Genomic DNA, 24,098 nt, shown 5'->3' on the forward strand with positions numbered 1-24,098 from the left:
TGTGATTCTGCAATCTGTATTTGGGGTAAAAATGGGAGTTCAAAACCCAATTGAGTCTAATGTATGAAAAATGATATATCATGAGCTCTCTAATATTTTGAACAATCAATAAAAAAAATAAAATTTCATTTCAAAAAAAAGAATGCAGGGTAGTCTCTCTACTTTTTTATATTTGCTAAGAGTTACTTTGTGGCATACTATATGTTCTATTTTAGAGAAGGATCCATGTGCTGTTGAGAATAAAGTATGTTCTCTCGTTGAAAGATGAAATATTCCATAAATGTCAGTTAAGTCTAAGTTATTGATTATATTATGGAGTTCTATAGTTTCTTTGTTCAGCTTTTGTTTGGAAGATCTATCTAGTGATGAAAGAGGTGTGTTAAAGTCACCCAAAATTATTGTGTGTAGTCTATTTGACTCTTGAACTTGAGATGCTCTATTGTTTGGGACATATATATTTGTTAAGTCTTGTTGGTGTATGGTTCCCTTGAGCAGTATGTAGTGTTCTTCTTTATCCTTTTTGATTGACTTTAGTTTGAAGTCTACTTTATTTGATATAAGGATGGAAACCCCTGCTTGCTTCCACAGTCCATGTGGGTGGTATGATTTTTCCCAACCCTCCACCTTCAGTCTGTGGATGTCTTTTTCTATGAGATGAGTCTCTTGGAGGCAGCATATTGTTGGGTCTTTTTTTAAAATTTTTTTATCCTATCTGCTAGTCTATGTCTTTTGATTGGTGAGTTTAGGCCATTAACATTCAGGGTTATTATTGAGACATGATTTGTATTCCCAAATATTTTGTTTATTTTTGGTATTTAAAGTGACTTGTTTTCTCCTCTGATTAGATTTTTCTTTAGTGTAGTCCGTCCCTCTGCTGATTTTCATCATTGTTTTTCATTTCCTCTTCTTGGAATATTTTGCTGAGGATGTTCTGTGGTGCAGGGTTTCTAGTTGTAAATTCTTTTAACTTTTGTTTATCATGAAAGGTCTTTATTTCATTATCAAATCTAAAGCTTAGTTTTGCTGAATATAAGATTCTTGGTTGGCGTCCATTTTCTTTCAGAGCTTGGTGTTTGTTGTTCCATGATCTCCTGGCTTTGAGGGCCTGGGTTGAAAAATCTGCTGAGATATGAATTGGTCTCTCCCTCTATGTGATCGGATTCCTCTCTCTTGCGGTTTTTAAGATTCTATCCTTATTCTATGTGCTAGGCATTTTCATTGTAATGTGCCTTGGTGTAGATCTGCTGTAATTTTGTACATTTGGTGTCCTGTAAGCCTCTTGTATTTGGTTTTCTAATTCGTTTTTTATGCTTGAGAAATTTTCTGATATTACCTCACTGAAGAGATTGTGCATTCCTTTGGTTTGAAACTCTGGGCCTTCCTCTATCCCAATAACTCTTATATTTGGTCTTTTTCATGCTGTCCCATAATTCTTGGATGTTCTGTTCATGGTTTCTAACTATCTTCACTGTGTGATCAACTTTATTTTCCAGATTGTAAACTTTGTCTTTGTTATCTGACGTTCTTTCTTCCAAGTGATCTAGTCTGTTGGTTATGCTTTCTATTGAGTTTTTTATTTGATTTACTGTATTCTTCATTTCAAGGATTTCTGACTGTTTTTTTTTCAGAGTTTCTATCTCTCTCTTGAAGTAATCTTTTACTGCCTGTATTTGCTCTCTTTTCTCATTGTTGGAGTGATCAATTTTTGCCTGTATTTGCTCATTTAAGTCTTTCTTTAATTCACAGATCATTTTAATTATGAACCTTCTGAACTCCTTCTCTGACATTTCATCAACTTTGCTGTCCATAGGTTCTGTTATTATAGTGTCCTGGTTTGTTTGTGGCACTTTCCTCCTTGTTTTTTCATGTTGTCTGTGTGTCTTCCTTTCTTGCAGTGTGGATCTGAGATATTACAGTTTCTTCCCTATATTCTTGTAGTACCCATGCAGATTGTCTGTACCTCACCTTGATGTTGGGCTTCCAGACCCTACTGGTGTCCCTCAATGAATGATACTGCATCCTCGATCAGGGTTATGCTCAAGTTGGTGTGGGTGGATCTGGACCTCTGGGCTTGACCTCCCTCAGTAGTCTGTTGGTCAGAAAGGGCAGTCTTGTGCCAGAGGCTAGGCTCTGACTGGTATCTTCCCTGCCTGGGAGTGTATTGGGCCTCCTGAGAGCCTTGGATCCACACAGGCTGCAGGTGTGGGTGTATCTCTAATTTCATTCCATTTTGAGCTGATAGAATGCAAGGAATTATCTCCATTTTTTGTATTTGCTAAGAGTTGCTTTGTGGACTACGATGTAGACTAACATTCACAGAATGTTCCATTTGCTGCTGAAAAGAAAGTGTATTCATTCACTGATTGATGAAATATTCTATATATGTCTATAAAGTCTAAATTATTAATTTTAGTTTTTAGTTCTATAACTTCTTTGTTTAGTTTGTTTAGCGAGGCATGTTGAAGTTACCCAGTATTATTGTATTCTGATCTATTTGATTCTTGAGATTGTGAAGGATTGTTTGATGTATGTAGATGCTCCATTGTTTGGGGCATAAATATTTAAGATTATTATATCTTGTCGATGTATAGTTCTCTTAAGCAATGTGAAATGGTCTTGTTTGTCCCTTCTGATAATTTTGACTTGAAGTCCATTTCATCAGATATGAGGATAGAAACCCCTGCTTGTTTGCAAGATCCATGTGGATGATATGTTTTCCTCCATCTTTCACAATATCTGTGGATGCCTTTGCCTATGAGGTGAGTCTCTTGCAGAGAGCATATAGTTGGGGCTTACTTTTTAATCAAGACTGCCGGTCTGTCTTTTGTTTGATGAGTTTAGGCCATTTACATTGAATGTTATTATTGACAAATGATTCTTATTCCCTGTCATTTTGAATTATTTCTGGTTTTTAATTTGAATTACCTTCTTTTTTAAATTGACTATTCTTCTAGTGTAGTCCCTACCTTTGCTGGATTTCATTTTTATTTTTTATTTTTTTTCATGAAATAGTTTGTTGAGAATGTTCTGTAGGACAGGTTTTTTAGTTTTAACTTTTGTTTATCATAAAAGTTTTTTATTTTATCATCAAATCTGAATCTTAGTCTTACAGGGTATAGTATTCTTAGTTGTTATCCATTTCCTTTCAGAGCTTGCTATACATTATTACAAAACTTCCTAGTTTTAAGGGTCTGGGTTGAAAAATCAGCTGAGATCTGATTTGGTATCCCTCTAAATGTTACTTGACTTTTTATCTCTGGAAGCCTTAAGAATTCTATCCTTATGCTGTATGTTAGGCATCTTCATCATAATGTGACTTGGTGTAGGTCTGTTGTAAATTTGTATATTTGGGGTCCTAGAAACTTCCTATATTTGATTTTTCATTTCATTCTTAAGGTTTGGGAAATTTTCAGACATTATTTCACTGAAATGATTATTCATTCCTATGGTTTGTGTCTCCAAGCCTTTATCTATCCTAATAAATCCTAAGTTTAGTCTTTTCATGTTATTCCATATTTCTTGGAAGTTTTGTTCATGCTCTCTTACTGTCTTTCCTCCATGCTCAACTTTATTTTCAAAATTATATATTTTGTCTCTGTCTAAGACTCTGTCTTGTAAGTGGTCTAGTCTGCTGGCCATAGTTTCCAATGAATTTTTGATTTGATTTATTGATTCCTTCATTTTGAGGGTTTCTGTTTCTCTTTCCCCTCAGAGTACCTATCTCTTTATTGAAGTGATCTTTTTTTCCCCTTTATTTGCTCCCTTACATCATCCTTTACCTTGCAGATCATTTTAATTATGAACATTCTAAACTCCTTCTCTGACATTTCTTTCATTGTGGTGTTGATAGATTGTATTTTTGATGCATTTGGTTTGTTTGAGGCAATTTGTTATCTTACTTTTTCATGTTGTTTGTATGTCTACCAATCTAGTAGTTGATTTTTGAGGCAGAAGGGTTTCTACATTGCCACACGTATTTCTTATCTCATAGTTTCCATTGGTCTGGGGTCTGATCGTGACCTGGTTGGGTTCTCTGATTCAGGTTGTGACCCGGTGTCAATCAAAGTGTTGACTGGGCTCCACTCATATTGGGAGACTTCACTTGGAATAATCCATTTTCAAGCTTATTCAGGTTGTTGACAGAGTCATTTTGTTGTGGCAGCAGAACTCCAGAGCCTTTCTGCTTCCAGTGCAGCGGCAGAGCCTCTGGCTCCATTCAGTCATGACAGAGTCCTCTGTGTGGTGACATGTACTCACCTTTGCCTTATCCTGTTGGCTGGAAATGTCACAATATCTGCTGACACTCAAGGAGTAGGAACTTCTGGTTACTAGGAAGCTGGATTATTGGTGGTTACCCTAAGGTCTGTCCATCACAAAGAACCAGAAGGAATTTTTGTTTGGGCATAGAGAGACAAAAAAAGGAATTGCTAAAAAGTTGGAGTTGCCATTAGGTAAGACCAAAGGAGGAAAGATGGAGAGTTTGATTTTGGCTACATAAGGATTGAGATGCCTGTTACACACCCAGATGGAGATATTAAGGAGAGTTGCATATGGGTTATGAGAGCCTTAACCTAATTAGTGCATTAATCCATTCATATGGATTAACTGGGCAGTTAGGGCATTGCTGGAAGAGGTAGGTCACTGGGATTGTGCCTTTGTCCCTGGTAAACAGAAGTTTCTCTGTTTCCTGGCCATGCTGGAGCTACTTTCCTCTGCCACATCCTTCTGCCTCATCACAGGTCCAGAGCTATGGAGGTGGCCAACCGTGGACTGAGACCTCTGAAACCATGAGCCCCAAATAAACTTTTCCTACTCTAATTGTTCTTTTGGTCACACTTATGAAAAAGTGAACTAAAACAAACTTTAAAGTGGTTCTTAAAGACAAGAAATGAGATCAAGAGGAGTGAGGGTAGACAGAAAGCCAGTCCAAGCACTGGTCCATCTCCAATATTAAAAAGTCAGGCAGTATAGGAAGAGCCAGTGAAGGACACTGAGATAAGCATGCAGGAGACGGTGGGGCCCTTGCTGTTTTTATGTGTTGATTTAACTGGTTCAAATCTCAGAAAGCAGTTTACTTGTTCATGTCCCTGTTTGGAAGACACCTACCTGCTCAGTTACCTAAGAGTCTCTAAATGTATTTCTTTTCAGTATGGACTTAGATGGCATTTGTAAATGGGAAAAAAAGATTGTATTTTGTGAAAGTTCAACAACCAAATTTGCATTTTTGCATAAATAAGCCAGACAAATTTAGGCTAACTCTGGGCAACAGGATCAGTGGGAGTGTGTGAACAGTTTTATTTTGGGACTGACACCATAAAAATCAGGCTAATCTGTAAGCATACTTGTCCTTCAGTGACACAGGTCAGGTGCTTCCTCCAAAGTGAAAGGTTTCAAACAGTGGCATCATAAGCTGTCTTCCCCTGATGTATACATAAAGGTAGTTAATAGAAGCATTTTAAAAATTAGCACAAACACATTTATTCATCAACCAAAGAGATGCTCATAATTAAACTAGCACTTTGAAATAGTTGCATGTAAAATGCTTGCAATAAAGATAATGAACAACAACAAAAAAAGCAGCAAATAGAGATTGCTCATTGAACTGAGCTTGTTCTGATTCAAAGTGATGGTGGGATTTCATTCTACTTTTTCATAGTCTTGAGTACAAGAGACATTGTTCATGATGCATCCTACCACTCATTTTCCATCTTCCAATTTTTGGGCTTCTGTGCTTGCCTTCCCCTCTCATTCCTGATGTTGAACCAATATGCTGTTTGGAAAGTTGTCAGCAGCCTGAGAAGTGTGTTCACATTTCTCTCCCAGGTTATAAGAAAACTCTGCTTCTGAAGTGCTCTTGGTTTTTGTGGTGTGGTATTTGTTACCGCATGAGGCAACACGATCTGTTTAGCCACTGAACCCATTTTTGGAAGAGCAATTCCCACTCCTGCTCCCTCACGTGCTCAACAATGCCTCTGCTCTTTAGCAGATGCCATCTTCCTACCAGCTGCAAGATGGTGACCATGGTGGGCACAACTGGATGTGCAGAGCAGGTGGAACAGGGTCTGGCTTGAGGGGGGGTGCCAGAGACATTTTGTGTACATCCTCTAGCAAACATTTATTTCAGTATCTACTGGTTATATAGAGAATTTATGAAAATCATTAAACTGTGAGCTTTTTTATCGGCATGAGAATCCACCACTGGTTCACTTAAGTATACTGTGAATTTAAGGAGATACTCTGATACATTTTATTTGGATAAAATCTTTTCAATTCTTTAGAACAGAGAAATAATCATAAAATTCTAAGTGAGGGAAGTAGAAACAGACTCCAGTAGTGCAAATTGAGTACATTATAGGTAGTATTGTAGATGATATAAATACAATGTACACACACCCATATCATTAACTCTGTATATTGAAACTATGCCGCTCAATTCATGGTCCTCATTACACATACACAAAAAGTTGAATGCTCACTAAGGGAAAAAAAATTTCTCCAGTTTCTCATCAAGTGTGTCTTAGGTGTCTTCATTGCTAGACAGTCAATGCAACAAACAGTGAAGTTTATTTCTTAGTTGGGCTGTGTTGATTCAGAGTTAATCATGTTTTCAAGCAGTGTGCAAATGATCCTATCAGCTTGCGCACAAATTTTATTGTAGTCCCCATTTAACTAACGAGGAAATGGAAGCGAAGAGTTTAGCCCCTTTCTCTGAACTCAGAGGATGACAGGGAGGCAGCCTGTCTCCTGTTGGACCACACAGGTGACATCCCAGTTGGGGTCTGTTGCATCCGGAAGCAACAGCTACAAGCCGGGTAATGAAATGTCTGTTTTGCCTTTCAGATGGGCCTGAAGGTCAAGTTAGTTTATTTGTTTTTTAATTAAGCTGAAATTATGGGCTGGATGAAAGATCCCTCTGTGAATGGTGATCCTTTGAGTAGCTGTACGAATTTTTCCGTCTCTTGCTTTCTTCTAACCCCTTCTTCTGTTTGCAGGATTAGAAAAGCACTTGGGAGGCACATTAATCTTGCTGGCGTTGTCAGGAGTGATCAGCAAGTTTTATTAAAAGCCCCTGGATTGGCTGAAAGGCGTCCTTGTGGGAGTCTGGAATGAAAGGGGCATGTTAAGATCTCGGGGCACACCGTCAGGACCCCTCGCCCTGCCCCTTGGACTGTGACCTGAGCTGTGGGAGGAAGTGCAGAAGCCCTCCTCTGTTGAAGAAATTTTGTGATGGCCGGAAGCGAGTGGGCCCCTGTCAGCATGAGCTCTCTAGGTCGGGGTGGCCCCAGTATCCTCCTGCTTCTGCTGCTCCTGGACCGGGCCAGCCCCACCTTCATCAGCCTGAACCATGGGATGAGGGTGATGAAGGGCAGCTCTGCCTTCCTGTCAGAAGATGACCTCAAGTTTGCCATCCCCAAAGAGAAAGATGCCTGCAAAGTGGAAGTTGTGATGAATGAGCCGATAACCCAGAGGGCAGGGAAACTCATGCCACAGGTGGGTCATGTCTGAGATTCTCTGTTCAGTAGCATGGATGAGTTCCAGTGTACAAGAGTATGTGAGGGAGGGGGAGAGAGAGGGAGGTCAAAGGTCTCCTGTCTAGCCCTCAAAGTTGAGTACTGTGAAGAAGTTCACATTTGAAATGCTGGGGTTGAAGTTCACAGGCAGAGTATTGTACTGTTTTTCTTTTTTTTAAATTTATTTTTTATTTTTTATTTTTTTATTAATATACAAGACAGTCTGTTTTTTATTGGTTGTTCACAACATTACAAAGCTCTTGACATATCATATTTCATACATTAGATTGAAGTGGGTTATGAACTCCCAATTTTTACCCCAAATGCAGATTGCAGAATCACGTCGGCTACACATTCACAATTTTACATAATGCCCTATTAGTAACTGTTGTATTCTGCTACCTTTCCTATCCTCTACTATCCCCCCTCCCCTTCCCTCCCATCTTCTCTCTCTACCCCATCTACTGTAATTCATTTCTCTCCTTGTTTATTTTCCCATTTCTCTCACAACCTCTTATATGTGATTTTGTATAGCAATGAGAGCAACTATGAACAGAGCAGGGAGGAAGAGCAGGAAGAAAAGATTAACATTAAACAGAGACATGAGATGGGAGGGAAAGGGAGAGAAAAGGGAAATTGCATGGAAATGAAGGGAGACCCTCATTGTACTGTTTTTCTATGTGAGGTGGAAGTTGTTTTTTAATGTCCTTGACTGATTCTAGCTAAGTCTACCACTGACAGGGTTTACTCTTAATTATGCTAACACCTGTGGAGGAGGTCAGGCTCAAACTAATATGTATGCTTGCATTTTTTCTTAATAATGCACTGTATCAACAAGGCTTTCCAATTTCTCCTCTTGTATTGAAGAGAACTGCTTGATCTTATAGAGTAGTTAATCATCCAGGGAAAAGTATAATGTAAAAGAAGTACACACATGCATTTTAGTATATTGCTAATCTATGAGAGAGAGAGAGAGAGAGAGAGAGAGAATGAATATGAATATGAATATGAATATGAATATGGGGCAGCCTTTAAGGGTTGGAGTGGGCAGTCACTTGCAGTGTGTGCTATGGAAGATTCTTATGGAATTCTTCCTGCCCCAAATTACCTCCCCCATTGCCAGTAGTCAGGGTGTCTTTTGATAAGAAATTAAGGTCTCAAGAACATTTTAGGACATACTTGTGACCTCAGAATAGTAAGGGTAAAACTTGAGTAAGGGAAGAGAAGTAGAAAAGAGACCTGGAGAACTAAATATTCATTTTATCAAAAATGTCTGCATAAATATTTCCCCCTTCAATCAAAAGGAGACTTTTTTATTTAAGGGTATTCTATGGTCACTTCTTGGGGCTGGAGTGAGTGTGTGGGGACAGAACCCAGGAGTGCTTTACCACTGAGCCGTATCTCCCAATCATTTAACTTGTATTTTTAATTTATTTTTTGTGATAGAATCTTGCTAAGTTGCTGAGGCTGGCCTTGAACTTGTGATCCTCCTGCCTCAGCCCTTCTTAGTCACTGGGATTACAGGTGTGTACCACCATGCCTGGCTCTATAGTCACTTCTTTTGTAGAGAAGAATTCCCTTCTAAACTTTTATTTTCCTATATTGTCTTTGCTTAAAGTAGAAGTTGACCCCTCTACGTAATAGAAAATGACCTTTGATTTTATCACTTGTTCCTGCTGTGACTTAACTTTCTCCCAATATAAACAATCTTGAGAATATACTGCTGCTGCTTTTGGAAAAATGCACAAATTCCAATTGCTGAACCATAAACACAATTTCATGTTCGTTTGGCTTAAGAAATGTGTTCATGAAATGATTCAAACAGTACTCGATATTGTAGAGATGGAATAAAGAGGCTTAAATAGATGCTAGTTTCAATGATTATCTCTAGGCATTTTTACCATACTTAAATGTATAGACCAATTCTGAAATATGTGAATTCTATGGAAGGGAGTCTCACAATGGGGGTATACGGTAACTAAATGTCTAAACTAGATGTGACAGTAATTAAATGTCTCCCACCAGATTCCTTTGAGATTTTCTTTTGTCAATCAAAGACCTTTGGGTAGGATCTTAAACATAGGATACAATCATTTCCATAAGTATGGAGACGTTGTATTCCCGAGCGTTTGGTAGTCCCAATTCTCCTTGTATTACACAGCAGCAGGCAATGCAGAGCAACTGCAGGGATTGGGGTCAAAAGCCAAGTGAAGAATTAGGAGCAGCAAGATGGCACCTTGGTCCTAGTGGCATGGAGTCCTTGATAAGGCATGGACCCAGTGCAGTACTAATACAAATATGGACACCTTATAAAGATGATCAATTGTTAATATGCTACCCTTTCCAATAAATATAGTTTTTAAAAAGGGTCCAACACTTAGAAATGACGTTATTTTTTTTTGGGAGAGAGAAGTAAATTCCTACTGAGAGCCAGCAGGGGCAAGCTGTCTAAGCTGTTGTCCCATGCAAGCAGGACAAAGCCCTGTCATTCACCAGTTTCTCCTCCTTGAAGGCAATTTGGAAAGAATCTGTTACTACCTAGCAGCCTCTGAGGTCAGTCCTCTTCCCACCCCAGATAACCTAAGACTCCTCAATACTGTGGCACTCTCTCTGAGAATAACGAAGTCACCTCCGAGATAGTGAGTTTTAATGGTTCTGCTTCTTTGGTGCTGAGACACAGGGGAGCAGAAAGGGACCCAGGTGATGAGAACTAGATAAAAATCCTATGTGGTCACAAGGATGAAGGGTTGGAGTAGACCTCTGAGTCATCTCTTTCAGATTTTAGGGGAAAACTCTGGTTACTAGATAGATAATCTGGAACAGAAATAACAAAATGCTTGGCTGATTTAGGAAATTCTTGACTGCTTGGAAATATCCCAAACCACATTGATCCTTTTGTTTCTTTTCTCATTTTTAAAAAGTATTATTGAGGGCTGGGGTGTGGCTCAGTGGTAAAGCGCTTGCCTAGCATGTGTGAGGCCCTGGGTTTGATTCTCAGCACTGCATATAAAGAAATAAAATAAAAGTCCATTGATAACTTTAAAAAAAAGTATTATTGATTCCTTAGTGTGCTATTGCTCATGTTAAAAAAGTATTATTAAGTTCTGAATGTTCAGTGTGTGCATTTCTAGAAGTAAATATGATATCTCAAGCTGATCTACATAATCCAAAGTAGATATGTGATTTTTATCTTCCAAAATTGATTCTATGATACCAGTAAATGAGGAAGCTAAGGCAGGAGGATCACAAGTTAAAGGCCAGCCTCAGCAACCTAGTGAAACCCTAAGCAACTCAGTGAGACTGTGTCTCAAAATAAAAAATAAAAAAGGGCTGAGATGAAATGCCCCTGGGTTATATCCCTAGTACAAAAATATCATTCTATTGTATAAGAGTCCATTAAAATGTGGAGTCTCATCTCCAGTTTACCAAATAGCAGAACTTTGTGCCATAGAAAATTTTATATAGTGAGAAAACAGTTTCTCCAACCATCTATTTTTTAAATTTCTGATAATTTCTATAAAAAACTAGATTCTCATGTAAAGTCTGAGTTGAAGGGAATTTGTGCTTGATTTTTAACCCCAGCTGGTTCAGCCCTCTCCAGGGATTTATTCCTTATAGAGTTCTTGAAATTAAGCATAGCCAAGTTCACACACACACAGACACACACACACACACACACACACACAGCCTAAATATTATTCATATATAAATATATAATATATATATAATATATATTTACAAACACTGTTTTTTTTATAACTTTATTGTGCTTTATTTTTCATGTGGTACTGAGTATCGAACTCAGTGCCTCACACATGCGAGGCAAGTGCTCTACCACTGAACCACAACCCCAGCCCTAAACATTATTCTTTAATAGAGCTTAATATTAAGCTTAAAGCTAGGCTTATGTGAATCCATTTCTAGCAAGATGACTGTATTAACAACACCCTGCTGTGTAATGAACAGTTTCATGTGATTTGCACAGAAAATGTTTTGCTTAACATCTGTTCAATTAGTGTTTTCATTTCATTACTGAAGTTTGTCTTAGAACCAACAGGTTCATTTTCCTACTAGATATTTGGAAAGGGACTTCAGTGGGTGCATGCCAGTGCCTTCTGTTGAGATCACCCCCTTGATAGAGTCAATTAGACAAGGTCGATGGCCGTGTGTCGTACTCCTGTTTTAGGACAAGACAGCCTCACTTAGCAGTTCTGACACCTGACCCAGAGCAAGAAGTTTCCTGGGTGAAAAAGCACCTCAGTTTAGCGCTGAGCTTGCTTTTTTTTGAATGGGAAATAAAGCAGTAAGAAAATATCTATAGTTTGAACTAGTTTACTGTCGTTAAAGTGAGTAATGAGTTAGGAATGTGTGACAATTTAATTATAAATTGTAATTGAAAAGCAGTTGAAGTGGAAAAAAACAAAGCTAGACAGTAATTAGAAAAGGATTTAGCTCTCCTTTGTTTTAGTTAGTAAATTTATGGACAATTATGGTTGTCGCCTTTTATAAAAGGAAAACATATTACGAAACATTAAACAGATGTTTCTTTTAGCAAAGCAGATTGTCTCTTTATTACCACGACTATTTGTCAATGGGGTGGGGAAGGGCTTCTCTTTATCTCCTTCCTAGTTATCCAATGAAGAGGAGAGCCAGTGATATCTGTAAGACAAGAAAGTCATTTGTATTGGTGATAACATCTTCTCAGGGTGGATTCTGTTGTCTGAAAATGGTTGAGACTGAAAAAGGTAAAGACTGGACACCATCAGCTCCATAGTGAGGATGTGTAAATACCTCAGGGGTATTTCTCAGCCTTCTACCAACTCAGATTGGGCAGAATGAAGGTCATGCTGAGTCTGAAAGAGAAGACTTTTCTTTCAAAACTAGGATTTCCCCAAACCAGCCATTTCCTTAATCATTTTGAATGAGGTGGTGTGGTTAATTATCTTTATTTGAATAGAAGTTGCCTTTAGAATTCTATGTCTCATCATCCATTTCTGCTATTATATAACTAAAAAAAGCTGTCTTTTGCAAGTATATAAGAAAAAATTATGGTTCATATTTGACTCTGATCAACCACAATAGCACCCCCCCCCCCACAGTGGCTTCCTCTTTGAATGTAAAAATGCTATTTGGAAAAGAAAGAAAAAACAGGAGAATACATGTATACAGAACAAATACAGTTTGTTGGTGGGTGGGTTAATGCTTGCCTTTTCATACAGACACACAGAAAGATCCCTTTAACCCAATTGCTAGAAACCCCTGAAGGGAGTAAATAGAAATTTTGATAAATGGAACCATATTTTAAAAGTCTGCAAAAAGGTAGCCATTTAGGCAGTAATTACCCCTAATTTACTTGTTTGATCTGCTTGGATTTTCATAATTTAGATATTTACTGAACAAGACTCAGCTGTGAGGTGAGTGGGCATGGGGTAGGATAGAGGTGGTAGTTAATACGTGCAAGCGTGCGCACAAACACACACACACACACACACACACACGTGTGCATACCACTCACAGGCCATAGTTTTTCCAGGAGGTACTTGAGATCTGGAAAAATAAAACTTTGTACTAATTTTCTCACGTATATTTATCCATTTTTCATGTGAACTAGGTCTTTGACTGCCATTTCCTTCCCAATGAAGTCAGGTATGTTCACAACGGTTGCCCTATTCTTGATGAAGACACAGTGAAGCTTCGACTTTACAGGTGAGTGCACTAGGAGCTCTGATTATGTGTTGCCAGACAACCATTCTGTTTACTTAGGGTTTTTTTCTGTCGCTATATATTATTATGAGGGGAGTTAATAGATTCTAAACAAGAAAGTAATCAATAGACATTGGAGGCCTGAGTGGTAAGGCAAGAATTGTGGCCAATTTTCAATCATCTTCATTTGAATTATTGTCTTGGGCCTTTTCTACAAATTACTAACTCCATCCTGTTTCTATTTAGTGTTCTTATGCAAGTATCTCTGGTATCCCAACCTATCATATAGCAAATTCTTCATGAGAATCATTTAGGAAATATGCTCTAAAATTGAATGAAATTTTTTTTTTGATGACTAGCTGTTCAGTTACAGGAAGTACAATATTTTCCACTTTTAAACATTAAATAATTCAAATGTGCTTAAAATCAGTTACAAAGCTAAACATAGAGTGATCATATGACCCAGTAATTTCCCTTCTAGGTATATACACAAGAGAAATGAAAGCCTATGTTTGTACAAACACTTGTACAGGAATGTCATGACAGCATTATTCATAGCAGCCAAAAAGTTGTACGAATTCAACTGACAAATCTATATAATATAATATTATTCAGACATGAAAAGGAATGAAGCGTGGATTCATGGGACAACTTGGCTGATCTTTGAAAACATTATGCTAAGTGAAAAAAGTCAGACACAAAAGGACAAATATTGTATGGTTTCATTTATATGAAATGTCCAAAGTAGGCAAATCCATAGGAACAGTAGATTAGTGGTTGCCAGAGGCTGGGTTAGGGGCCATTGGGGAGTGACTACATGGGTATGGATGTCTTTTTGGGGTGACGAAAGTATTATGGAATTAGATAGTTGAGATATTTATATAACTTTGTGAATATATTAAAAACCATTGAGTTGTACCTTTTAAAAGAATAAATTTCATGATATGTGAATTATATAAAAAATTAATTTTAAGGTTATAGTTATGGTATTTCAGACTTCATAGAAGCAAGTGAGGACAGGGTAGGTGGAGTAGACCTTTATATAATTGTTTACTTGTCTTTTTTTGTTCTTAAGAGTATTTGATTAAAACAGGTTGGTATAAATTTATTGTAAGTACTACAACAATGCATTAGAGTTTTGAAGAAGACTTTGGAACCGTGAATCATTCTACAACATTTATAACCACCCACTACAGATCAGGGTCCACACAGACCATAGGAAACTCAAGGATGAAGATGCACAAACTCTTGGTGCTCATGGTTAAATGCAAAAGATGGGCAGATAATTAGAATGCAGAGGCCACAAGTGCCTCGAAAAAGGCAAAATACTGTGCTCAGAAAATCAAGTGGCACCCACTTTCCTTAGAAAGCTAAAAATCATCATGCAAGGCTTTCCAAGACTTTAGTGTTAAAAGACAGACTTCAAAGATCTTGCTGGGAAGGGCTGAAAGGCTGATGAATTCTAGCTGCTCCTACTCCTTCCTTGAGTTTCCCTGGGGGAAGAAGATTGGTAAAGTACACACAGGAAGGCTGCCACTGCTTGTCGTTTGATGACATTTGAAATAGAATATCCAGCATAGTTGGGGGCAGAGATCAGGGAGCATGTTTGTTTCCCTCCTCCCTCTTCTCCAGCTTCTATGGCAAGTGATTTGATTTCTCTGTGCCTCAGTTTCATCATTGCAAAGTAAGAATGAAAATACCTTTAATAGGTTCTTCTCAGTACTGAAAAAGATTCGGTGGTAAGGTGTTCAACCTAGAGTTTAGTGTGTTATGGGTCTCAATAAAAGCATATCAACGAAGAGCTGAATTGTTAATGCAAATACATCACTCATTAATTTCAAACTCTCAAAAAAAAAAAATAAAACAAACAACAACAACAAAACCACATGACAACACATCTCTATTAGCCTCTGCAAATACCCTGAGAACAGAGTCCGCAGAGGATAGAAGTAGTGGAAGTAACCATTGCTGATACGATTTTCATGGCAAGCAGACATGAATGTCCACCCGTTTTGTGGTATTTCTGAAGAGCAAAAGGGCCTTGATACTACAGAAACTCCTTGCCCCTTCACTCCTGAATTAAAACTCAATCCATAAAGAATATAGGCCCTATACCCCTAAATTTGTTATGTTGGAGGTGAGACTCCAAGGTCTCCGCAGTCCTTACCTGTCAGTATGGATGATGAGCTTGAGAGTAGGCATTGAAAGAAAAGGATTGGAGGAAGAAGCAACAGGAAAAGCATCGACACCAAAGTAAAGAGAAGGGATGAGACCTGAGAGGTTGAGAGTACAGCAGGAAATTAAATCAAAACTCCACCTGATGCAAAAATGTGTGAAGGCCGGTTTTTAAGCTTCAAGCTAAGTGCTCAGGTATCAGAAGTGTCTGAGCACCAATACTTATTTCCTTTGCTTTGTCCTCTCTACAGATTCACTGAGACAGACACCTTCACTGAAACCTTTACCCTGCGGGTCTATCTCATGGAGCCAGACTGCAATATTATCCGCATGAGTAGCAATGTCCTGGAGGTGTCTGAATTCTACGGCCTGTCCCGAGCCATTGATAAGAACCTGCTCAGATTCGACTATGAGAGGACAGTGGGCCTGGAGTGTACCGTCAGACTGGACCCTTTGAGAACTAGGCTGCCAGCTCACGGCCAGATGGTTGTGGTGGAGCCTCGCCCAGAAGGACCCCGTGGAGATCAGCCACACAGTTTTTTCCCTGAGTCCCGTATGATAACTTTCAGTATTTATCTGGATATTACTAAAACTGACAAAAATATCCATGAATGGTCACCTTCTGCTAGACAAATAGTTCAACTTAATATAATTTTAGCATCTTGGGAAGAAAATGTAGGTTAGGGGTTAAGTGCATGGATTTTGGAATCAGAAAGATCTAGATGTGAAAACTCCTTCTGCTATTCATTTTCTGTGTTATTTTGGTTATGAATCTTCTGCCTAAGCCTCTGGGAGATGGGAAAAGATAATAGCTGCTCCATAGAGTTAAATAAGGATGGGAGTAAAGGAGATCACACACAGGATGGGCTTAACACAGTGTTCGGCTCATAGGAAGTCTTCATTAATTATCAATTGTTATAGTAAAAGCAATGGCAGCAGCAGTAAGAGTGGTTTATTTATACTTCATTAGATATTATTGGATTGTGATCTAGCTTGAAGTAGAGCTGGTAGGTAGCATGGTTTAAATCAGGAAGCATTAATGGATAAGGTTCCTTCCATTAGTCATTCAATCAATATGTTGGATACTTCCTATATGCATAATAATGTCTTAGGAACTATGAGAAGAACAAGAAATATAAGGAATAATCAATCATACTTGTAGTAATATCTTGCATTTGGACAGAAGTTTACCACTAAAGATACACTTGAACAAAAATCACCTCATTTCCTCTTCACAACCACCTGCCTATAAAATGGATTATCTGTTTTATGTGACATGGAAATGAAACTCAAAAAATAACTAGCCTATGAGTGTCATACACCTAACAAGTGAAAAATGCAGTTGGGTAGAGACACGAAGACTACTGGAGAGAGAATTATGGTTTTTGGTAAGACGGCACAGGTTGGTCCAGGTGGTTCACTGAGTGTTTAAGGGAAGGTTTAGAAAAAAAAAAGATTAATTAGACTGAGAAGGACATGCAGGACTTGAGTGTGTGATGAGCACTGTGGGGAGAGCATTTTGGTGAGTAGAACAGTCTAGTAGAGATTGCACGATGGAGCCATGAAGCTGATGCTTTCAAGGGAAGACGAGAGCTAAATAGTAGGCACTATAGTGAGCCACTGGCCTGTTAGTTAGAGACATTCAGTCACCAGAAAACATGTTTTATTTTTTTCCTCTCAGTCTAACTTTGGATGGGCAAGAGAACTGGTCACTTGTTCTTTTCACTGAAGGAAATTATAAGCTTTCAGAATAATGCTAACCCTAGGAAGGGATTGGAAGGTACATCTGAGTATTCCTGGGGTCTGTAAGAATGAATAAATGTCTAAAGGTGGGTTTTTGTTTTTACACCCGTGGTTTTCAAGTGGCAAGCTTAATGCAGCATTGTTCATTTTAGAACTGGGAATGGAACTGAAGTGTCCAGGCGGAAGCTGTACCCTGGAATTGAAGAAAATAGCAAGTCTCCAAGTGAGCTGTGAGGAGTTCCTGATGATGGGGCTTCGTTATCAACACATGCAACCCCCTTCTCCCAACATTGATTATATCTCCATCCAACTGGACCTCACAGATAGCAGGAGTCAAATCGTATACAAGGTACAGTGGGGTTATGGGTTGATGACCTGGCTGATTCACAGGAAGACAGTCAACTGCACAGAAGGGCTCATGCCACTTCCCAGGCCAGGTAGAGTTCCTGGGCCCTGGAGGGTAACACTGCCTGGCATCTCAACGCAACTGCAGCCTGTTTGTTCTGCCAACAAGTGTTTAAAGCGATATCTTTTACGTGTAATATTAGATATTTCTCTCTCTGGTTCTCGATCACTAAGGCAGCTTGGAAAGGATTGGGGTTGGTTACATGTTAAAAACCGTTTTTGCTCTTTACCAGCAGTACTTCCCCCGCCCCATGCTCTAGTGCTGGGAATTGAACCCGGGGCCTTGCACATGCTAAGCATGCACTCTACCACTGAACTGCATCCCCCAGGCCCTTCCAACACTTTTCAACCTCTTGGTTGGCCCTCTGTGGCACCTTCTCTTTGATATTTCCTTTTTCCTTGACATCAGGGACTCCACTGTGCAAACCCACAGGCAACCAGGAGGGAAGGGAACCTCAGTCCCACTTCCATGGTTGTGACCAAGGATCTCATTTTCACTCTTTCAGACTTCAGGACAGAGGTCTGGGTCGTCCCAGCCTGTCTCCCATTAATTTCTCTTGCCCCACCTCTTCTTGATTTCTTCACACTGAAATGACGACTGAAAGTGGAATCAACTTTTATGAAGTATCTAACATGCTTGTTACTCTACAGTCTGCTTATTTGGGAAACTGGGGACAAGAGCACACCTGCTTAAAAAGCTCGGTTTGTGCTGGTGTAAGACGATCCATCTGGAAAGACTTCCATTTTTACAATCTGCCTTCCCCCTAGGATCTGTCCTAAGAGGCTCAGTGAAATAGTGAACATTATTACCCCATGGAATTGATAATTCAAGAAGTAATAAAGACATGACAAAACAAGATCATGGAATTTTAGATTTAAGATCTGGAAAAATCACTTCCAGGTAGTCGGGTCTAATTTATTAGGAGCTTTTAAAGGATGGATTTCTGAGTCTAATATCTGAACACTTGCCTAGGTTCAAATGTCTGCTTATCCATCCATGTGACTTTGGACTTCATGTTTCATTTTCTTCAGCTTAAAATAAGGATAGTAGTACCTCTTTCTTAGAGAAACTAGAGGATTAAAAGAGACAATAAAACCATACTTATAAATAAAACCATATTTGTGCTTGACACAAAGCCAGACCCATATTAAGCATATTTATGTTTTGCTAGTTTAAAAAGCCACTGAGTAAAAAGTTTAGGATAAGCCAGGTTTGGAAATAATTGGTTGAGTCTAAGCCCCCTTTTTTGGCAGTGGTGATGCAGAGAAATTATGTACCTGGCCCACACATGCATGCCTGTTTTATGCATGTCGTGATCAAAACTCTAGGTCTAGATGTTTTCTGTTTGTTTTGACACAAACTCTTTTCCCTTTCAATGATTTCTCATCTCGGTCTAAAAACTTAGAGACATTTTTCTTTCCAGCTGATTTTTCTTATTTTTCTCAGTCTATTGAGTTAGGGTTTTACTATATTTTTAGATCTGTTTCATTGGGAGGTTATCCCTTTGAATGACCTCCATACTTTATTTAGCATTAACCTATAGTCAATTTGGTTTTTCACAGCAGATCCATTTTTGAAGATGAATATGCTCATGGCAGAGAATATTAAAAAACAGAACAAAGTAAGAAGAAAATAAAATGAGCTGTTTTGCTACCATTTTTACATACAGAGACATACCCAGAGGGGAAGTACACATATCAGAACTGGTTTTATGAAATTGAATTTATATTATACATGAAGTTTTGTACATAGTTCTTTTGTTATTTTTATGACTGTAGAGTTCATCCTCATAAAGTAACTATATGACAATTTTGCCATAATTTCTTGTACATTTTTATTTATTTATTTTTTATTTTTTTTTATTTTTTTTTCTGGTACATTTTTAAAGGTCTTTCTCTTTACATTTGCCTTTTGACTCATCTGAAATAAATTTTATTATATGGTGGAACATAAGGAATTATTTTTCTTCCAGTAGCCAAATTTCCTACACTATTTGTTGGACAACCACCTTGCTTCCCAATGATATTAATGATTCTTCTATTGGGTGGTGAGATATAGAGAATGCTGTTTCAAGGCTGGCTCTTTCGTTCTTTAGGTTTATCTACTTATTGTCATGCTGGTACCACATCATCCTATGTATAATCAGTCTGTCACGCTCTTTCTTCTGTAAAGCCATTTCCCCCTATTTTTAGTCCCAAATAAATAATTAAATAATTTATGTTAGTTTTTTTTAAGCCCTAAGGAGTTTATCAGTATTGGATTAAAACTATAAATTCTTTGAGGCAGAGTTAGAATATTATGGCATTTAGGATATTAAATCTTCTTGTCCAGAAATAAGGTATCTCACTTTATCTGGGCAAATGTTATACATTTCTATAATGTGTATAATTTCCTTCATGTAAGTTGAGCACAAAAATTAAACCCAGTCCTGGGCAGTTTATTTTTGTGAAACTGTTGTGAATAGAATTCCACCCCCATGATATCTTCTCATTGGTTATTGATGAAAAACAGGAAAGCTATTTTTTGGTATCATTTTAATTTATCTGGCTTCTTTCCTGAATTTAATTATTTAAAGTGTTTTTTTAAAAATTCTTTGCACTTTCAAAGACCATAATTACGTCTTATCACAAATGGTGATAATTTTGGTCTTTTCCTGTAATTTTTCCTCTTCAACTCTATTCCCCACAGGTTTGACCAGAATACATTAAATAAAATGTTGCTTACAAGCATCTTTGCCTTGTATATTTTATCCATCTTAATGACCTACCTTGACTTTTTCAGCGCTTCTTGCCTTAAGTTCATCTTTGTTTGAAATTAATGTGGTTATTCTGCTTTTCTCCCTTAACATGATATGTGTGGGTCATCCTTTTACTTTTGATCTTTCAGTATAACTTTCAGTTCCTTTCTATAAGGTACATTTAACTAAGCATTTTCACAGAATTTCATAAGAATTTTCTCAAATAAGGAAATACAAACTATTTATATTTGTGGTAATAATGGATACATGTGTTTCTTACTTTTCTTGTTTTTATGCCTTCATGCTAATTGAAAACATTTTTGCTTATCACCATGTACAAGGCCCTGAGTTCCATCTTCAGAACCACAGACACAAAAAAATTTGTCTTGCAAAATTTAAGGGATGGGGATATAGCTCAGTTGGTAGAATGCTTGCCTCACATGCACAAAGCCTTGGGTACAATCTCCAGTACCACCCACAAACATGCGGGCACACACACACACACACCCCCACACACAATTTATACTTTCTTTGCCTTTATCTTACCTGTTTATAGAAGTCCTTTATCTCATTTTATATTTTATGGGGTCTCTTGGATCCTTCCTAGGTATGCTGAGGGTGAATGCAGTTGATCCTTTCTCCTGGCAATTGCCCAACTCCCATGCTTTGTTTATATAATTTTCAATTTCTGTTCTAATTTATGATCGTGATACCTTATTATTTCTCATATCATCTATCTCTTAAGTAAGCATTTTTTGACATTGGTATCCATTTTAATTAACATTTAAAATAACATTTATTTAGACTTAAGACTTAATTGATCTCAGTGTATTACACTGGTCCTTTTAAATCATGATTTACCATTTTTTGACTTTTTATACTATGCATCTTCAAATAATATTTTTCCCATGGCACATGAAGAATCTGTATATCTTTGGATGTCATTCGTTTGCCCGTGTAGCCATGCAGTGGGAAGAGGAGGGGTTGTCTTTTCTGATTTTCTCTTGCAGTTCTCTCTTCTTCCAAGCTTTGCTGGCTACTTTCTGAACTTTTGGGCTGGTGCTTTGGGGGCTGTTGGAGAGAGAGGGGCCTTGTTTTCTCAGGCGCTGATGGAGTATGGTTTCATGTTCTGTGCGCCTGACAGATGTTTCAAGCTGCTTCAATGTCTCAGGAGCAAGTTCATGGTTTCTTTGAACAGCCCTGTCACAGGGGTCTCTCCTTCTAGCTCTCTTAGAGGATGCATTTCTAACCTGAATGGTCATTTGCAAATTTTCCCGTAGTCCCTAGGATGTGATTCCTATTTCTAGCTTTATGCTGCTAGACTTTTGGCCTCTGAAGGATGCTCCCTAAAGGTCAGGGTCCAGGATAACCCCCAATCAACCCTCTGTCCCATGTGGCTCACATCTGGAAGCACTCATATGTCCCTTATTGCCACAAAAATGACAGGCTGCTCCCAGCACCGCCACCATTGTTCTTCTGCTCTGGCCTCTGCCCTTGCTCAGGTATGAGCCTAGAATTTCCTTCTGTGTCCCCACCTATAGAGCACACTTACAGGCTACCTCAAGGAAACTTCTCTTCTGACACCTTAGACAAGGGATGTGCCATTGACCCATCTTTCCTGCCTTGAGGGGTGTGTGGTGTGTGTGTGTGGGGAAGGTGAGTCCACACAGAAGAGGGTTCCTCTGTCTAAATATGTCTCTGTCTCATACATACCTCTCTCAACATTTTGGTATTCTTATAGCAGAGGAGAGAGTCTTGGAGTCTAGAACCATTCCTAGACAATTTGCTAGGTAAATTTTGAATATGGGATCTGTCTCACGCTCACTTAGAAATCTGATTTCCCTTCTATTGGAATGTCATTTGAGATTTAGCCAAGAATTCCATTTTTAACTTTGTGTTGCATATAGATGACCATTCCTAGTCCAGGCCAGTGTCCAGCAGCATGACACTGGCTAATTGAGCCTGGTTCTGTCAACAGTGGGATCCATCATATTCTGTGACAGGCAGCATCTACTGCTGTGAGGATTCTTCCCACCCAAGGTGTTCATTGAGACCGCAGATTCTGTTATGTAATTGCATGGTTTCTTTTGAAAGCTCTCTTATGTGTAGCTCCCAATGTTTTTTCTTTTTTGTTGTTGCTGTTGTTTTGTTATTTTTTTTTTGGTACCAGGGATTGAATTTAGGGCACTCAACAACTGAACCACACCCCCAGCCCTATGTGTATTTTATTTAGAGACAGGATCTCACTGAGTTGCTTAGTGCTTCACCATTGCTGAGGATGGCTTTGAGCTCGTGACCCTCCTGACTCAGCCTCCTGAGCTGCTGAGATTATAGACATGTGCCACTGCAACCAGCTGTAGCTCCCAATTTTTGAGATGCTTTTCTAGCTCGAGTGTTTACTTGCTACTAAACAGAGTAAGCCTCCTTCAGTTGCACAAGTACAGAGTCATAAAGACATTCTTCCTTAAAACTTCCTTAAAACCACGTGTCAGTAGGTGGACAGGGTGGCCGGAGGGAGCTGGTGTGCGTGCCAGACACTGCCACGTGCTCTGTTGTGACTATTTCATTTAATCCTTACTAGATACTTGGGAGTCTAGAATTCCCATTTATATATGGGAGCAAAATAAGATTTGGAAGTTAGAGAACTTGTCTAAAGTCACACAAATTATAAGTGCAGGAGATGGAATCATAAGCACAGTTATTTCTGATGCCAAAATAGGTGTTCCCTTCTTAACCCTTGATGCATATTGGAGTCACTGGGGAGCTCTAAAAATACCATATACTACTTTTCTGGTTCTCTCCTTGGAACAATTAAGTGAGAACCTTAGGAGGTGGATTCTGGCTGTCATGTGTTAAAACTCTCCAGGTGATTCTAATGTGCAGCCAGGATTGTGATCACAGCTGGATGTGTCCTTTGGGCTGTAGCTTTATTACATATCATGCCATTAATCCTGTGCATTATAGCTCTATTCATATGATTTCCCTCTTCCTATTTTCCTTCTCCTTCAAAAGTCAGAGAGTGCGTGGTTGCCTGTCTACATCAGAGCTGGCATTCCGAACCAGATTCCAAGGGCTGCTTTCATGGCCATGTTTATTCTGGAAGTGGATCAGTTCATCCTGACCTCTTTGACTACGTCAGTTCTGGACTGTGAAGAGGATGAGACCCCCAAACCCTTGCTGGTGTTCAACATTACGAAAGCCCCACTCCAGGGCTACATGACTCACCTGTTGGATCACACCAGACCGGTCTCCTCATTCACCTGGAAGGATCTCAGCGACATGCAGGTTGCCTATCAACCTCCTAACAGCAGCCATTCTGAGAGGAGAAATTATGAGGTAAGAAGGAAGAGAGGCAGAGTCTCCAGCCTCATTTTTATTCAATTATTCCAGAGGCCATTTCTGACTGGATGATGTAGCACATACCTGTAATCCTAGAGGCTTGGGAGGCTGAGGCAGGAGGATCTCAAGTTCAAAGCAGCCTCAGAAAATTAGTAAGGCTCTAAGCAATTTAGCAAGACTTGGTTCAAAAATAAAAACTAAAAAAGGCTGGGGATGTGGCTCAGCGGTTAAGTGGCCCTGGGTTCACTCCCTATAACCCGTGCCCCCTCCAAAAAAAAGAGAGGCTACTTCTGTCAATCCTCCGTTATGTTGATACATTCTTTGCTTCCGAAGAGAATCATCAGTGTAACTCAGGATGCAGACTAAATGCCAGGGGAAGCCATGCAGAGACAACCCAGAGAGACATGGTGGTGGTCAGCTGAAGAGAGAGCTGGTCCCTCGGCAAGCAGCTGCAACTCAGCTCTAACTGGTTGCTGCCATGTAG

The 24,098-nt window shown here is 38.9% G+C and overlaps 1 protein-coding gene across 1 annotated transcript in view; it reads left to right on the plus strand.

Annotated features, from left to right (window-relative positions):
- The window catches only part of FREM1 (FRAS1 related extracellular matrix 1), a 181,494-nt gene that overhangs the window by 42,511 nt on the left and 114,885 nt on the right, over positions 1 to 24,098 (plus strand). Inside the window, exons 3-7 of the mRNA XM_081278612.1 lie at positions 6,993 to 7,491; positions 13,123 to 13,217; positions 15,641 to 15,942; positions 17,285 to 17,481; positions 23,288 to 23,611. Of these exons, the coding sequence (XP_081134738.1) occupies positions 7,228 to 7,491; positions 13,123 to 13,217; positions 15,641 to 15,942; positions 17,285 to 17,481; positions 23,288 to 23,611 (1,182 nt within the window). The 5' untranslated portion in view covers positions 6,993 to 7,227. The remainder of the gene's footprint in view (positions 1 to 6,992; positions 7,492 to 13,122; positions 13,218 to 15,640; positions 15,943 to 17,284; positions 17,482 to 23,287; positions 23,612 to 24,098) is intronic.

This window comes from Spermophilus citellus (assembly GCF_964194105.1).
Source record: "Spermophilus citellus genome assembly, chromosome: 2".
Lineage (NCBI taxonomy): Eukaryota > Metazoa > Chordata > Mammalia > Rodentia > Sciuridae > Spermophilus > Spermophilus citellus.